We start from the raw sequence: 17,729 nt of genomic DNA on the forward strand, positions 1-17,729 counted from the left end.
GGATTTGTCATGTCTTCTAAACTTCCAGAAAAGTAATAAGTATTATTTTGTTTTCTGTCCTTAATTCCTTAAAACTCTTTAAATTGGCAAACTGTATTTTTCACTCCAGAGACAGGGGCACAAAAGAGCCGCCTTTAATTATTGGAAGCGTGTCACAGGAATCCTATTAACAGGACTTTTATACTGTGATATAGTGTATCCCTGAGGAGGTTTCCAGCTGGTTAATTTTGCCACCTCTTCTCTGCTCTTTTGGTCTGGCTCAGTCTGGACCAAGGTTTTGCCAGGATCTGTGGTGGTCACGGGTTCCTGTCTGATGCTTCCAGTCAACGCTGAAATATCCCTGGATGGTGGCAGTTCCCAGCTGTTAAGTCTACTCACTGCAGTGCTATTTGGAATGATCTCGGTTCCCAGAAGCAGTATACCTTATTTTTTTGGGCCAGTACTGTACAAACATGTCTCGTGGCTTTCCTGCCTGGGGTGGCGTGCACAGAACCAGCTCAGGAACATTTTGTGGAGCTGATCTGGATGTCAGTGCATTGGCAAGTCCCTTTTAACAGCCTTGATGTATTTGGTCGGTACATCTGGTCTTGGACTTAGATTGGAATGTGGTTCCCAGAAGCAGTATACTTTATTTATTTGGGACAGTACTGTACAAACATGTCTCGTGGCTTTCCTGCCTGGGGTGGCGTGCACAGAACCAGCTCAGGAACATTTTGTGGAGCTGACCTGGCTGTCAGTGCATTGGCAAGTCCCTTGTAACAACCTTGATGTATTTGGTCGGTACATCTGGTCTTGGACTTAGATTGGAATGCCAACTTATTTGAGGATGAGTGTTCCAATCAAAATGCAAAGGGATGAAGGGCATATTTTTAATGAGTTCTGAGCACCTTATCGTTTTCATTATCTTCTTTGAAGGGAAGAAAAGACAGCAGTGTAACAAGCAGGTGTCTTCGAAGGAGCTGTTCCTCCATAAAGTTCCTTTGCAGTGGATAAGGCTGACTGAGAATTGCTTGGAAGCTCCCTGCTGGGCAACCCCACACCTTCTACAGCTGTAAGTTTGATCCCATGACCTAGAAAAGGGACAGCACCAGCTTTGTGCCAGCACCAGCTTTGTCCCAGTCCCTTGTGATACACTGAGTTATGTCTGCATTCCCTTCCTTTCCTTCGCATCTAGTAGAAATTGTGGTGAGTGCACATAAAGCCCTGTGTGTTGTTGCTCATCTCCCCGTTGATTCTACAAAAAGGAGGAGGAGGAGGAATTAAAAGGATTGCACCTTCAAAATGAAAGCAGAAATTGGGGAGGTATTAATGAAGCAGCCTGGTCAAAAGAAAAGTGACTTGGTAACGAGGTGTGACTGCTCATGCAGGTGATACAAATATAGCACAGGTGGTAACGTTTTCACATGAAAACAGCAAAATAGGATTTCAGTTAAAGTCCTTAATTTTAATCACAAAGAGGGAGTATTCCAGCATCCATCTGCCAGGGAATAATTAGATTTGCCTGTTAGAGGAGCTATATGAGCGAGCCGTCCTGGAAGAAACTCACACTTAAAAGGCTGCTCAGCTTGATAAACCTGTCATCTAGAATCTTTTTTGCTTTTCAGATTTTTACATTACCCTTTTCCTTTCTAGGATCCTCACAATCATGAGACCTCGCCTGCCACGTTCGTCACGGAAGAACCTTCTCTACCTTGCTTCTGTTTACACGGAAGGAGGTGGCCCGTTGTCCAGTCCTGGCCTCTCTTCAGACTGCAGCGAACAGCCCATTTACACGATAGAGAGCTTGCAGTGGAGGGCCAGGCAAGAAAATCAGGTTAAAAATCAAGGGCAGACTGTAGAGAAACAAGTAGATGTGCTGGAGAGAGATGATGGTGTAGAGGAGGTGGAGGAGGAGGAAGAAGAGATGGTAACGGAAACAAATCCTTTGGAAGGACTTGCTCATTCTGGTAACATGGTGGCTATCGCGGAGAAAAGGGCAGCGCTGAAGGGGTCAGCCTGGCAGATCACTACAGGTAAAAAATGACTTTATAAGACAGTCTTTGTCACTGGCAAATGTTAATTGAAATGCAAAGACATCTCAGCCCTTTGGGCCTGGCCAAAATTGAAGTGGGCTTCAAAATCATCTAAACGCCCAAAGCACTGAAAACTGGGGTGTTGGTTTTATTTCCAGAATTCTATTTATGTGCAGGATTCCTTGCAAACTCTTAAAATGCTGTGAGTGCTTTTTCCAGGAGCGTGTTGGAACTTCCTAATTAATATTTTTTTTATCAGGCTTTTCCAAACTGTTTAAAATTTCAATATATGCAATTGATGGGCCAGCATATTTTCCAGCTATGAATGGCAAAGGAAATATGAATGTTTCTTGGATTCCTCTTTGTCAGACTTGGAGTATTTGAAAGCGCAGTGTGGCTGTGCTGAACCACCTGATTTTTGTGAAGATTCTGTTTATGTAGTTGTTTGTGGGTAAACTTAATTTCTGTTTGAATAACATTTGTGCAATTACCATCCTTAAACGATATTAAACTGAATCCAGTGGGTATGTACAAACCCGTGCCAACATGTGATATAACAGCTATTTACTAGGTAGTTCCCCAAAGAGAGAGCTTAGCTTTTAAATATATATAATGGTAATTTGCCTTACAGCTGCATTGGATGTTACCAGATGCTATTTCTAATGGTTTTTTAATAGTAAAATAGTGGCACTTAGAGTGTGCTATCCTGTGTCAAGACCAATTGTTCTATTAAATGCCCAAGAACTGCATAAAAGGAAGAACAAATAAATCTGCTGGTTCTTTAGGGCAACGCTTGGGTTTTTTGGGCAGGTATCAGCTACATAAACCAAATCAGTTTCAGGTAAAGAGAAGGAAATGGCCAAGTTGTATGTGATTAGTAGGAGTCTCAAATAGTCTGTGTAATTATTGCTGGCTCTCTGGAGTGGGTTGCCATATCTTTTGAAGGCTTCTGCTGGTTTTCGCTGAGCTGCTAGTAAGCATTCCAGCAATAAGTGTTCTGGTATCAAAAAAGCAAATAGGCTTAAGAAATCTTACTGTGAAAACAATGACACATAATAATTTGTATTTTTCATTTAGTAGGATGCAAAGTTAACAATGAAATTTAAAGGGGGATTTCCCGATTGGGAACAGCCTTTGAAGTTTTGGCACCACAATCTAAAGGAATGGGCTCACTGATGTTATCAGTTGTGATGGATGGTTTCCCATTGCGCAGTTTCTGGTCCTTCTTGGAAGCCAAATTTAACAAATGTGAAGTCATGGAGAGGAAACAGCTTTAGGTGCTCCTAAAAACAAACAGCAGAGTTTCCAAGACATTGTCATATTCTTTTTCTTTGCCATCTCATCCCAGTGCACCTGGCTTTCCAGAATTGTTTTACTGGTTAATGAGGCTTCCCCAGCCTTCTACTCTTCTACTTTTGTGGCTTCACTTCTTGATTAGTCACTGTTGCTGTGCAGCCACTAATCTCAGTGAGTCCTAAAGAAGCTGATGCTCAGTCTCACTGTAGGAATGAGCTACTGGATGCAAAGGTGCTCGTGTATCTTCATATGGGTACAAATGGCTCTTTCCATTTACAGAACTATGCACAGTAATTGTTTTAAATTAACATATGTGAATCAACGTGTACATTTCAAATGAGAGGATGCTTAAAAGAGGAAGGTAAACGCAGAGGGTTGCTCTAGAAAACTGGGATTTCTTTTAATGGACATTGTCTCACAGTGGTTTGGCTGAGCTGTGCTGTGCAGACAGTGTGATGTTACATGACTCCAGATGTTTCCCTGTTGTCTCAAGTACTACAGTGACTTTCTTTGGAAGAAGAGTTAGTTAGTAAGGTTAGAAATACAAGTAGTTAAAACTATAACTCAAACTTATTTTTGCTGGGTACCTGAGATTATTCATTTTTGCTGAATGGCTGAGTTGTGAGAGACAGTATTTGTTGGGGGGAAATCTTGTTTTTTGAAAATCTCCCTGGGGAGCTCAAACTTCTTGTTTATGTATTGTTTTCACCCAGATGAAATACGATGGAAAGACTTTCCTCTTGGGAAACTCCCAGGTCAGACAGATGACCCTGATGGTCTCATGTTGGATAATTATTCCATGATGTCCCTGCTCGATCAGCCAGTGCGAGACGAGTGGAAGTCTCCCAATACAACGTGAGTAACGGTGTGGGCAGGACTCTGCCCCTGAACCATGAAATGCATTTGTCACTCTGTGCTTTGTACTACGTGATGTGAAAAAGTAAGGATTTCCTTTTTACTTCTATTTGACTCAATAGTTTGGCCCAAATATCTACTACTACCTCTAATATCTACTGCCTGCGCTTCTCATGGATTTTTCAAGGGATGTGTGTGTGGAAGGACCCTTGCAGTGCTGGTGTAATAGAGTAACAGTCTGCTCTTCAGACTGTGCTCAACTTTCAGAGTTGTCTGAAGCTATTGGGAAGATACAGTCTGCTGATCCCTTAGAGTTACTAGCCTGGAAGTGCAGAATTTTTAAAACAAGTACTGAAAGGTGGTTCAGAATCTGCCTGGTGATGCTGCTGGGATGAATGACTTTATTGGGAACAACTGTGGCCTTTGCAAATAAAGTGTTCAGGACTAGAAGCCTTGAAAGTCCTTTAGCCTCCCCCAGTGTCAGTTTTCACAGACTGCTTAATCCTGAATAAGAAGGAGGAGCCCCTCTAAAATGCACAGTGGTTTGCTGAAGCACTTTGAGGTGCATCAGTGGGAAAGCCTGAAGCTGAGGAGAGAAGGTGGTCACAGGAGGTTGTTGACTGCAAATTACTTTTGTAACACCTGAGAAAGGAATTGCCTGTACATAACTGGGGTGGTGAATGTGTTGAGAGTTTCTCATCAGTGAATGCAATTGTGTATCCTTTCTATATGCTTGAATTGGAGACTAAAGTACATTTCCTGAGTAAGGTCTGTGTCACTGCAGTCCCAGTTACTTGTCTGATGGTTAATCCAGCCTGAGACAAACTCTTCTCCTTGTCCTGTCCCACCACAACAGGAAACTCTTCCTGCTCTAGTCTGACAGTATGCTTGCATTGGTGATAGACACAGTCAGACAGAAGTCAGACAGACTTTGTGAAGCTCTAACAGTCATTCTTTGAAGCTGAAAGAATATACTTTTCTCTGTGTTTGTCTCCTTCATCTTTTCCCATCATTGAGTCCGAGAGCTGCTATTTGTAATTCCTCCCGTTCTCATTCCCTTCTGGGAATGTCCTTTTGTTTTGCACTCCTTGGGTCCTTTGCACTGTCTGAAAGTTACGTGCAGTGTCATAACTGGCAATCCAAAATGTCATTTCTGTGGTATCCTTTGAGGAAGCCCAGCTTGTCATCCTACCATGTTCACTCCTCCTGCTCTTTCTAAAAGAAACCACGGCAAGGATTGTGAGATACTGCTGCTTAGTGGTTTGGAAGTTACTAGCACGGCCTCAGCAGGCTTGGAAACTCAGCTTCTATGAACTGGGGCTCTGATCATCAGCCACAGTGTGATGGTGTTGCCCAGTGACCTTTTCAGAGCTGCAGCTGGTAATTTAACCTCACTAAAGAAATAGAGGTTGTCATGGAAATAATGGTAGCATTCTGTAAAGCTCTAGTTAGATCACCTCTGGTACTAAATGAAGCTTATCCAGTTAAACCATCCCATCGAAGACATTTTAATAAGGTCGTTATTTCACCCTTTGAAGTCAAAGGGACTTGACTGCTGTAAGCTGTCAAATCAATTTCATCACACACACACACACAATAGGAGACTGGTTTATATGTATTTTAATCCAAGGAACCCTTCAGAGTATAAATGAATGGCAGTTATTTTCTTAAACACTTGATAGGATAACTGCCTGATCAGTGATTCTTTCCCTGTAGTTGATGGGTGCAATCTAGTAGCTTCCAAAAAACATGACTTAGTGACAGTTGTGCAGCCTGGTGTGTTGCACTGGGAAGATGTGCTCTTGCACATGTTCATAGTTTCATGTATTCAGAATTGTCTTCAGATTAGCTTCCAGTTCCAAACCTTCCAAAGAGCAAGGTTTCCATTCTTCTCCATCCCCTTGGTCATCCTCCCTGGGACTAGTCTGCTCTTTTGTCAGCTTAGGCCTGCTGGGAGGGTGTCGTTTCTGCTTGATTCATCCAATCAAAATGTAAAATTAGCATCTTAGAGATTGCTAGGTAATTAAAAAGAAACTATCCTTTCCTACTGCTCCTCTTTCTGATGGTCCAAATACTTAATGAAGCCCTTAGTTGCGACACTTGGACAGGATCAAACCTGCCTCTCTTTATAAAGAGGGGTTAAATGAGTTATCCTTTTTGAGTCCTCTTGAATGATGTTAATTACTGACAAGACCTATGCTTTGAGCACTGTATGAATTTCCTTTCAGTCTGTGAAGAGAGCAGGTAACCATTTGTCTTCTGATAGTTTATCACCCCAAAAAGAAGAGCAGATCTATAGTAGATGCAAAAAAACCCACTGAATCGGCACAGGAGCCCTTTGGTGTCAGCCAGCCATGAATCACGTTTCTTGCAACATGTTCCATGCTGGGAATAAGGCAAATTCCTGGAATTTGCAGCTCTGCTTCTAGTCTGCAGAGCCCCAGCACTCCCACTGTAGCCACAAATGATAGAATACTTGATCTCAGAGACTTTAAACATAAAGCTCTTTGACTGGATGTTTAAGTAGGAGAGATCACTGATAAGAATAAGGAGCTGCAGCAGAATTCTAATTGCCTGCAGTGATCAGTACCATTTGGTGTCTAGTCAGCGGGCTCTGACAGGAGGTGGGAGGGGGTTTCTTAATGTGATCCTGGTTGGCTCAGTTGATTTTTCCGTGCACAGTAGCTGGAATCATCGTTACGGAGGCTGTAATGAAGTGTGTGTGAAGTAGGATGATTCACTTCTGGCTGGTTGTAAGCTGCTGCTTGAAACCAGCTGCAGCATGTGCCCTTTCTGACTTGTGTATTGTAGGCTTCGGGTGTTCTATAATCCCAGTCTGTTTCTTGGAGTGGTTTCTAGAGTAACAGGAATTTAAAAAAAAATCACCTAATGATTCCAGGCTCCGCTGTACAAGCAAAGGAATTCCTCTCGATATAAACTTTGTATCATAAAGGAGCTAGAAGTTGGCCATGCTAAGGTCTGCTGTCTGAAAATCCACAGCACATACTGCTCAATTCACTTGTTAATTAAAAAAAAAAAATCACTAAAATTGCTAATAAATGGGTTTTTATCATTTTGCTTTGGACAACAGCACGTATTGCTCAATTCACTTGTTAATAATAAAAAAAAAAATCACTAAAATTGCTAATAAATGGGTTTTTATCATTTTGCTTTGGACATCAACAAAATCTTCGCTAGTGTCAGCAGGAGTTAAAGGTGGTGCTAGTAGTGAAGTGTGATTAGTTACAGCTTTACTCTGAGTGTGGAAACTTCTCTGTTAAAATACATTTAGAATAGAATTAAGAAGGTAAAATTTTGGTTGAATTATCATGGAATGTAAGTCATGTCATGTGCATCTCTCTTCCATTCCAAATATTGTGATACAATCATAGAATAGCCCAGGCTGCAAAGGACCTGGAATGATCATCTGGTCCAACCTTCCATGAGAAAGGGATCAAACTGCAAACTTACACAAATTCCATCCTTGCCAAATTCCTCTTATCTAATAGGCCAAGCTTGATAGAGGGAGATGTAGCGCAAAAGACCCCCAGAAGAGGAATAAAAAGCCACCAGGCTTTTTCTAATTCTGGATTCCTGAAAAATTTGAGTATTTTTGGAGAGAAAACAGCAAGCAGAAACTACTGCTGTGGTGCTTCCCAATTTCTGCAGCTGGTGTGCTTTACCAATGTTTTATTCTTGCTGCTTTTATTCTACTCCTTGGGCGGTAACAGCAGCATTTGGGGAATTTTTTTGGCAATAAATGGGTGCGCCTGGTCCTGCTGCACCTTCAGCACTATGTTCTTTTCTCCTCCTTATCAAACTTTGACAGGCGGTAAGAGCAGCAGTTTGGGAAATTTTTTGGCAATAAATGGGTGTGCCTGGTCCTGCTGCACCTTCAGCGCTGTGTTCTTTTCTCCTCCTTATCAAACTTTGACATTTGTAGCTGGTTTTGTGCCGCGCAGTTGTTGCTGTGAGTCATGTGGAGCAGTCCAAGTCCCGGCAGTTTTGCAGCACGAGCGAGCAGGAGCTGAGTGTGATGATTAAATCGTGACTTGGTAAAGCTTCCAGTCTGTCCCTGACTTAATATCACCTCCAGTGACTTCAGAATAAATGTGATCTAGTTCTTTGGATTTGGAGGGCATCTAAGGGTAGTAGGAAAGAGTTTTGGGTGGTAAAACTTGTTAGAGCTTTTGTAAATCCGTTAGATGTCCAAAATGGGTAAATTTCTGGGTTTCCCAAACTTGCTTTTCTTAGCATGCTTCGAGAGCAAAGCATCACAGTGTTCTTAACATGGAGGCTGGAGCTGTGGTTCCAGGAATTTGGATGTCCATGATGGTGCTTTGGGATTCTTGCTCCAGTAGTCTGCAAAGACACATCTTTAAAGGATCTTGAGGGGGGAAAAAAAAACCAAAACCAAACACAAAACAAACACCCACACATCAACAAGTGCATCTAAACACAAGGCTGACCTTTGGCTCAGCCGGTGTCTGATTCACGAACTGCTGGCAGGTGGGAGGGTAATTGGGAACACTGTTCTTCTCTGCTCCTGGCCTTATTTGTGCCTCTGCTTTTGAACATAGTTGGAGACGGGCAACTCAGAGCTTTGATCTCAGCTGGTGCAAACACTTCTACGTACTGGAGCTGATGTGCAGCTAAATCTGGACCCTAAAAGCATGATGCACGCTCTGGAAGATCTCCTAGGATGCATTCATCCTGCCTTCTCCTTGAAAGTTAATAGTCTAAGAAATATGCGTGGCTTTTTTTAAAGGCCTCTTTCTCATAACGAACTTGTCAGGGGTATTTTTCTCCCCTCTGTGCTGTAAAAAGCATTGGAAAGTCAGATTTGGTCATTAAAAACCCACAACATGAGGGTTTAAAATAAAACCGCATAACTGTGGAGTCACTCTAGTTTTAAAACAAAATGGGAAAAGTATTTATGCTGCTAATTAGATGCTGAAATGGATTCTAATAGTTACAAATGAAGCATTTTCTTTATTTGTAAACTATTCTTTGGAATGCAATGTTTAATGATTTTCCACGTGAGCTGTTACTTATCCATATCCAGGTAATCTTCTCTAGGTTTTACTTTCTAGGATTTGTTCATGATTCCGTTGCTTGCAACAAATTAGAATTAAGAGATCCTTGCTTCTGGGTGTGTGAAGAGAGGCAGTGAGTCACAGAACAGACGTGGCTGTGGGGAAATGGGAATTCAACCTGTGTGTACACAGAGGATGGGCAAATATGTTGCTGTAGGATAGAAAAACCTGTCAGCCAGTTAAAGATTTCTGAGGGGTTCTTGGGCTCAAGGCTTAACTGAAGTATATAAATCTGCAGGAATTTGTGCTCTGTACCATACTTACGTAACTGTAATGGGAAATTTTGCTAAAGATCATAGAATCACAGAATGGTTTGGGTTGGAAAGGGCCTTAAACATCATCCAGGTCCAACCCCCCTGCCCCGGGCAGGGACACCTCCCACCAGACCAGGTTGCTCCAAGCCCCATCCAGCCCGGCCTTGAACCCCTCCAGGGATGGGGCAGCCACAGCTTCTCTGGGCAACCTGTTCCAGGGTCTCACCACCCTCACAGCAAAGAATTTCTTCCTGATATCTGATCTAAATCTCCCCTCTTTCAGTTTGAAGCCATTACCCCTCATGATATCACTACATACCCTTGTAAAGAGTCCCTCCCCATCTCTCCTATAACTACGTACCTTTGTAAAGAGTCCCTCCCCATCTCTCTTGTAGCCCCTTTAGGCACTGGAAAGGGCTATAAGGTCTCCCAAGAGCCTTCTCCAGGCTGACACTGGAAAGCACTATAAGGTCTCCCCAGAGGCTTCTCCGGGCTGAACAACCCCAACTCTCTCAGCCTGTCCTCACAGCAGAGGGGCTCCAGCCCTCTTTGCCCTCCATGCCCTCCAGCATCTTTGTGGTCTCCTCTGGGCTCGTTCAACAGGTCCATGTCCTTGTGTTGGGGGCTGCAGAGCTGGACACAGTACTCCAGGTGGGGTCTCACCAGAGCAGAGCAGAGGGGCAGAATCACCTCCCTTGAGGAAACACTTAGGAGGGGCAAGAACCTTGGAATAAGATGGGTTATCTGCAGGAAGCAGCGCGTTGTGTGCCAGAGTATTTACCTACACACTTGGCCGTGGCCCCTACCTTGACCTGGAGAATTAAGCTGCCAGTAACTGGAGCAGAAATGTTTGCCAAGGCACACACCTCCTCTCTTCCTGGAAGAGACAAACCTAATTTGCATTATAAATTCTTGCTCACGTGCGCCAAAACACTCCTCTCGATACCTGCTGATGGGCAGCTGGAAGGACCTGAGTTTTTTCCAGTTTCTTGTAGGTAATGCTGAGTTAGTTGGTGCTTGCAAGGATATGAAAAAACATGTGACATCAAGGAATTCCTGACAGAGTGGTTGGTGCAGATGGAGTGTTTGCAGTTTTATGGTTAGGAGGAAGCTGCCTTTTCATTTTATAGTGCAAAGCAGGAGATTGCCCTGGAGAGAATTAGATCTTTTCTGCAATGCCTGTCCTGGAGGCAAGGGTAGAATTTCTATGGTGGCACTTTGCAGAGAGGCTGACACTCATGTTGCCATGGAAGTAGCCATCAGTGAAACCAATTGCACGGGCTGGTTTAGAAACCATATTTTGTTTTTTAAAAGGGAGGGGAAGCCTGAGCCATAATATCTTGCTGTTAAGGGTGAGGGGATCATTCACTTTTTGCCAACAGCATTCTGTTCTCTTCATGCCCAGTAGAAATAAGAGGGAAAGTGATGATGTACGAGATGTAGCTGAGTTCCCGAAAAAGTGTAATATCTTGCTGTAAAGGGCGAGGGTATCATTCACTTTTTGCCAACAGCATTCTGTTCTCTTCATGCCCAGTAGAAATAAGAGGGAAAGTGATGATGTACGAGATGTAGCTGAGTTCCCGAAAAAGTGGCATAAGAGCTGATTTGTGCTGCAGTGCAGCGCCTTGTGGTTGTGCTACAGGAGCAGAATGAGTCCCCACAAACTGCTGCATTGCAGACCTGCACAGAGCGTGTTGCCTCTTCCGTGGAGCACAGAATTACTTGTGCTTCTTGAACTCTTACTGCAGAGAAAAAGCGAGGCAATCTGCAGAGCAGGCACACGAGGAATCGTCTTGCCAACCCCAAAGCTCAGCCACTTCTTGGGTGGAATATGGTAGCAGCTAAGACAAGCAGAGCAGAAAGGCAGCATCCTGGAAGCTTAAAATAGCAAAGGTCACAGCAATTTCGACTCCCTGTAGGCTGCTTTTCTTTTCATATTGTCTTGGAAGTAGTCTTCTGCACAGATTGCTGCATGCCTCTTCTTCGTGTTTTAATAGGAAACGATTTTAGCATATATTGAATGGTGATATTGCCATAGAGATACAATTAATTGCTTCTAGGAATTTCTAAATTGTCTTGAAACTTGCTTTAATCAGAATTTGCTGCTGTCGTCTATGAAGAAACTTCATTTTAAATAATGTCAATGACAAGATTTATAATTGCTTTTACATGACTCTCGTGTCAGTTACAACACCTTGTTGTCCAGGATGTGCCTCAAAACCTGAGGCTTCACTTCAAATCAAATGATTCTTTCTCTTCAGACATCCATGGCTTCATGGCACAAAGGTACCACTTCAAAGAGTTTTTCTGGCCCAAAAGAAAGGAAAAAGAGGAGTCAAACCCTATTGGAAAATCCAGAAGGTGGATTAATTTTAATTTATTGTTGTTAACTGCTTTTGATACTGCAGAAAAAGCCAACCTGAGGGTAAGGAGCATGGTTTGATGGCTGGAAGCAGGTTTCCTCGTATTTAGACACGAACAGGAGCAGGGAGAGCTGACAAACCACTTCTCAGGACAAACCTCTGTCCCGTAATTGCCAGAGATGTGGGGATGGAGAGTGGGATGGAGTAGTTGCAACAGAATCTGACAGACCTAGAACCTTATTTCAAGGAAATAAGCATGAAACTAGCATGGCGCTCTGGGTGATTTTTATACTAGAAAAACAGGGATGAGTTGGTGAGTAAAAAGGTTCATTCCTCCTGTTCACTTCTGCTGGGGTGTGACCTACCTCAGCTCTATCTGCCCTGGGTTGTCTTGTATCGAGCAAGAAAGTTTTGGGTTTGACCTTAAGCTGTCTGTCCCTAAACTTGCAAATAAACTGAGATTGGACTCAAAACATTCTCTAAATATCCGTGGTCATTTGAGCCCGCAGCAGGATTTTGCCTCCACTCCTCTGTACCCTCACAGATTTAATATTAATACCGTCTTTTCAAGCACTGCAAAAGCTGAGTTGTGCTACCAGAACAGAACTGCTGGTCCCTTCCTTGAGTGGAAGCAATTGGTGTTAAGCTTGGGGTTATTTTTCTTTGGAGAAGGTTTGTGGAGTCTCCATGCTTGGAGACATTCAAAACCCAGCTGGAGGTGGGACTGGGCAGCCTGGTCCAGATGAGGTGGGTGGGGGTTTGGACTGGGCAATCCAAAGAGGTTTTGTCCGACCTCTGTCATTCTATGAAAATACCTCTGCTCGTTTCTCTTCCTGCTTCCTCAATGAAAGCTGATAATAGCAATAAACTGCAAAAGTAGTTTTAGTGATAACCTAGAAACTCACCGTGAAGAAGCCTCCACATGTAACCACTCTTGTCCAAAAAATCAACCTAGTTGTCAAACTAATTTGAGGTGTTTGTAGAAACAGTCGGACTCTCTTGTCAAATCTAGTTAGTTCTCATTTTCAGGAGGAGTATATTTGAAGACATATGAATTAACCACGAAGGGCCTGGGATTGGGAAAAAGCAACTTTGTAATACATATATTTTATTCTTTCTGGTTGGTTTTGTGCTGTCGAAATCACCCAGTTCTGGCTACTTGGAGAGCAAATATGGGAGTGTTTGGGTTATGAGTTTGATTTCATTGTGAAACTTCTCTTCACCCAACAGTGCTTGGAGTCTTAGAGCCTACAAAAGAAACAGATATGTCTCTTTTTTCTCATTTCAAAGGATGATCAAAGGATGATCGTTTCTTTACTGGCTTCAGAACTGCAAATCTCTTAATCTGTTATTGACTGGGGGAAGGAAAAGTCTTTAAATATCTTTTTATTTTCATGAAATGGAAGAGTTCTCATAGGTTAGTGAGTATTCTGCTGTCCTTTCACCTCTGTTCTTTCCAGGCCTGCCAGTAAAACCATTCCAGCAAGTGGGTCACAAGCAGCAAATAATCTGTCAGAAGAAAAGTCCGTCTCTCCTGTTGGCAGATCAAATTGAATGCAGTCTAGATCAAACTAATTGCTCAATTAATGCTTCCTTCCCTTATCAGTAGCACCAAGTTCCTTTGGAGGAAGATGCCTGCCTGGGCTGCCTTTTGAAATATGATTTGGTGATGGGGAGGACCGATAAGATATTGATTGCAGACAAGAAAGTTGCCAGCCAGACGTATGGATTTCAGTGCTTCCTTGTGCAGGCTCTGGAAAAAGCCAGGGAAAGGTGTTGCTTTTGCCCTCTGACCCCAGTAATTGCTTTTCACATGGCTTAAGATGCAGTGAGGAGCAATTGCAAGAGCTTCCTTTATATTCACAAGCCAAGGAGGTGGTTTTCTTGTTCTCCTCCTCTGCTCCTTCCAGTTGGCTGGTTTTTGGAACAGTGTAACGTGTCGTGCAGCTCGTGTTACTAGAAAACACCCGCGTGGAATATGAAAAAGCACAGACCAGGCCAAAAGTAAGACGTGTTTCTGCATCTCAGCGTGTGGGTGAAAAGGGGCAAACAGCTTCTGCCACCCGGATCGCAGCCTGGCAGGAGGCCAGGAGGAAAAGGCTCTGAAAGAAACACGAGGAAAACCTGTTGTTACTGCAAATAAAAAGGGACAGACCCTGATTTCTTCCTGGAGCTGCGCCTGGAAACGAGCCGAGTTTCATCAGGAGCGTTACGACAGCAATTGGTTCATTCTTCTCATTTCCTTCACGTAGCAGCTTCTCCCTTTGCCGTGGGCCATGTGGCATCAGAAAGGTTTTTCTCAGTTGCCCAGAGCAGATTTTCTTGGCTACTTTTCGTGTAGAAACTTTGTCTGCTGTCTTGCAGCTACGAGGGTTTTCTGCTTCCCCTTCAAAATGGGTTTGTAAGGGCTATTCCAGAAGGGGTGGTTGCTATTTATTTCTTATTTGATGCTTCCCTCCAGCTTCTCTGCCTGCAGAGGGCTGTTCTGCCGGGCTCACTGTAGGGGTACCCCACTATGGTATGAGAGACAGTGAAAATTTGCTGCTTTACTTTGAAAATATCCGTTAGATGCTTGGAAGAAGCATCTGCAGCATAGGCAGTGGGACACATCCTTTCTGAAAGCCATGGCATCTTTGTCTTTCTCTCTGGCTCCACAAACTTGAAGCAAATGAAGGTAATGAGCTGCAGGAAGGGTTTCCTGGAGCGTGAAGTTTGATGTAAATTTGGAAAAAGGGCTTTGGGGAAGCAGAACCTCTTGCTGTAGCCCAAATTCACCAGGTCCACAGGTGAGAATGGACAATCTTGGTGATCTTAGGATGCATTTAATCCATGTGGTTCAACATCTGCCTGAGCACTGCCTGCCTTGTCTGAGCTCTGTGCTTCTTACTAATTAGCTCCTATGAAGCTGTAGCTAAACTTGATTATGTACCAGGGGAAACAGGTTTGGGCTGACAACCTCCCTTCCCTTTTAAAGATGAACTCATTCTCGAGAAACAATCCAGAGCCCATCTCAGTTCCTGTGTTTCACTTCTTTTTCTGCTTTTGTTGTTGTTTCTGGAGGTTCAGAAAATTGGAGAACGTGCCTTCCCTACGCTGAAAGCAGCAGCCTGGCCGTCCACAAAGCTTTCCCTCACCAGGTTGCTGGATCAGTCATTTTCTGTTCTTTTCCCTGCTACTGTTTTTATCCCTGTTCCTTGTCACAGTTTGGCCTCTTGTGGAACCCTTTACACACATTTTCTCTGCTTTGCTGTCAGATCCTCCCAAAGACAAACCTGCTCTTTCCAAACCAGAATAGCCTGAATCTCAGAGAAGGAAAATAGTTCAAAAAAGAGCTGAATCCAGCACAAACCAATGCATTTTGTCATGTATTTAGCTGGCTTTGCAGCTATACTGGAAAAAAACCTAGTGGCAGGCTAGTTTGGGGTTTTGTTTTGACGTGAGGCAGAAGTTCCTGTGAAGCTGAGATACCTTGGAGAAGCTTGTAGTTCCTCCTGGTCCCCGAGGGGTGTGTTCTGTGGTGGGTTTTCTGGTGTGTGCTGGGGATGTGTGTTCTCAAAGTTTGTGTTGAGTGTTGCTGTGGCAACCTCTGAAGCTTGGAAAAGCTGCTCTCATCCTCGGGCAGACCTTTTTCTTTTCTTGTGATGAGCATATGTCCTTTTTCTTTACTCCTGGTGTCGGTTTTACCTGCCAGCGGGGGCAAATGGGGCAAATAAAGGCCATTTGGAGAGTTTTCTGAGGGTGGAGCTGGGGATGTGTGGTTGCTTTAGGGATTGCAGCGAGCGGTTGCGCTGACATTTCCAAAGGGGGATTCGTCATTGAATGGTGGATTTAGTTGTCCTGAGGCTGAGCTGCGTGAGCAGTAGGTGAGAGGGATGGATAATCCCTGCTGATGGGTAACGACAGCGAGTAGGAGGGGAATATATTCCTGCCCTGCAGGGTGCTGGGCTGCAGCTCAGGGTGCGTGAGCTCTGCCTGGGCATAAGGAGTAGAGAAGGTGAAAAACATGCACAAAACAACCCGATTTTCCCTTTCTCTCCTTCATAATGTCGGATCCCGGGTTTCAAGTGGATCAGATCCCAGGTTTCAAGATTTGATTTATTGATGAAATTTAGCTTTTGCCTCCACCGTTCTCATATAATGAATAAAAATGATAAACCGAGGGGGGATCTGATCAATGCTTATAAATACTTAAAGGGAGGGTGTCAAGAGGATGGGGCCAGTCTTTTTTCAGTGGTGCCCAGGGACAGGACAGGAGGAAATGGGCACAAACCCGAACAGAAGAAGTTCCATCTAAACATGAGGAGGAACTTCTTTCCTTTGAGGGTGGCAGAGCCCTGGAAGAGGCTGCCCAGGGAGGGGGTGGAGTCTCCTTCTCTGGAGACATTCCAAACCCACCTGGACACGTTCCTGTGCAACCTGCTCTGGGTGGACCTGCTTTGGCAGGGGGTTGGACTAGGTGATCTCCAGAGGTCCCTTCCAACCCCAAATCATTCTGTGATTCTGTGAAACCCTCACTTGACCCACTTAACAAACAACAGGGGAGTGACTGAAGTTCCCTCACACAGTAAAACTTTGGGTAGGGAAGGGCTGACATTTGATCTTCTGTTCTTTGAGCCTGATGTTTGACAGCACCTTGTGTCTGGGATCACGGTATAAAATCTTACCTGTCCCTTTGTGCCCGGCGTTACCAAGTCGTCATCATCGTTCGGGGGATCTCCGGGGGCTCAGCCTGAGCTGGGCGACTTCCCCAACGAAAAGGGATTTTACGCCTGTTTGAGTGACCCACCTTCTAAAATTAGCGACTCCTTTGCGTGCTGTGGGTGTCACCAAACAACAGCTTCCCCTGAAGTCTCTGCAAACGCACCCATTTCTGTGCCCAGCCATGGGAAGGGCTGGTTTCCACGCACAGAATCTATGGGCGCTGTAACTTTTTGTTTCGGAGCTAGAACTTAACAAGTTTAAAGTTAAACAAAGTTAGAAATGAAGTGACTTGGGTGATTGTGAGCTTCTACATCAGCTGGGTGCTTATATGCTTTATGTCTCTTCCTCCCGCAGCGCTGCAGAACTCAATTTTCCTGGGACGGGAGGATTGTTGTGGACCCAGAATGACTTCCATAAAATAAAGAGCGGCCTTCAGCTTTTCTGAGAGAGCAGAGAACTCCGTGGCTCTCAACGTTGCACAAGATAAGTGGCCTGGAAGAACTAATGGTGATGGGGAAATAGCCACTCCAGGATTTATATTTTTTTTTCCTTGAAGATTTACTGACTTTTTTCACCTTGTAAAATGACTGTTTTGTAAAGGTGGGGGGGTTTAAGTTCCATGTGTAGTAACCATCGTTTTGCTTAACCACTATCATGAACTTTGGTTGATGTTTGCCAAACACAGGGGAGCACTTTGGAATCCCTCAGCGTTCCCTAATTTTTTTTTTCATAGTTAATAAATACAACTGACTGAAGGGAAACCTCCGTGCTGGATCCTGCTTCTCCTGTTTTCACTCAGGGGTTCTGGAGAAGTCTCCCCTGGTCCTTGTGAGCCGGACTGCTGAGCCCTTCCTGTTTGAGTGACTCTAGAGCCCAGAGAAGCTGTGGTTATATTTTTTTTTCCTTGAAGATTTACTGACTTTTTTCACCTTGTAAAATGACTGTTTTGTAAAGGTGGGGGGGTTTAAGTTCCATGTGTAGTAACCATCGTTTTGCTTAACCACTATCATGAACTTTGGTTGATGTTTGCCAAACACAGGGGAGCACTTTGGAATCCCTCAGCGTTCCCTAATTTTTTTTTTCATAGTTAATAAATACAACTGACTGAAGGGAAACCTCCGTGCTGGATCCTGCTTCTCCTGTTTTCACTCA

General features: G+C 43.9%; 1 protein-coding gene across 1 annotated transcript in view; it reads left to right on the forward strand.

Moving 5' to 3' along the window:
* The window catches only part of LAS1L (LAS1-like, ribosome biogenesis factor), a 29,503-nt gene extending 12,152 nt beyond the window's left edge, over positions 1–17,351 (forward strand). Inside the window, exons 10-13 of the mRNA XM_014955161.1 lie at positions 916–1,051; positions 1,633–2,012; positions 4,022–4,163; positions 16,932–17,351. Of these exons, the coding sequence (XP_014810647.1) occupies positions 916–1,051; positions 1,633–2,012; positions 4,022–4,163; positions 16,932–17,022 (749 nt within the window). The 3' untranslated portion in view covers positions 17,023–17,351. The remainder of the gene's footprint in view (positions 1–915; positions 1,052–1,632; positions 2,013–4,021; positions 4,164–16,931) is intronic.
* Positions 17,352–17,729: the final 378 nt, after the last annotated feature.

Source organism: Calidris pugnax, unplaced genomic scaffold (genome assembly GCF_001431845.1).
Source record: "Calidris pugnax isolate Ruff unplaced genomic scaffold, ASM143184v1 scaffold38, whole genome shotgun sequence".
Classification (NCBI taxonomy): Eukaryota; Metazoa; Chordata; class Aves; order Charadriiformes; family Scolopacidae; genus Calidris; species Calidris pugnax.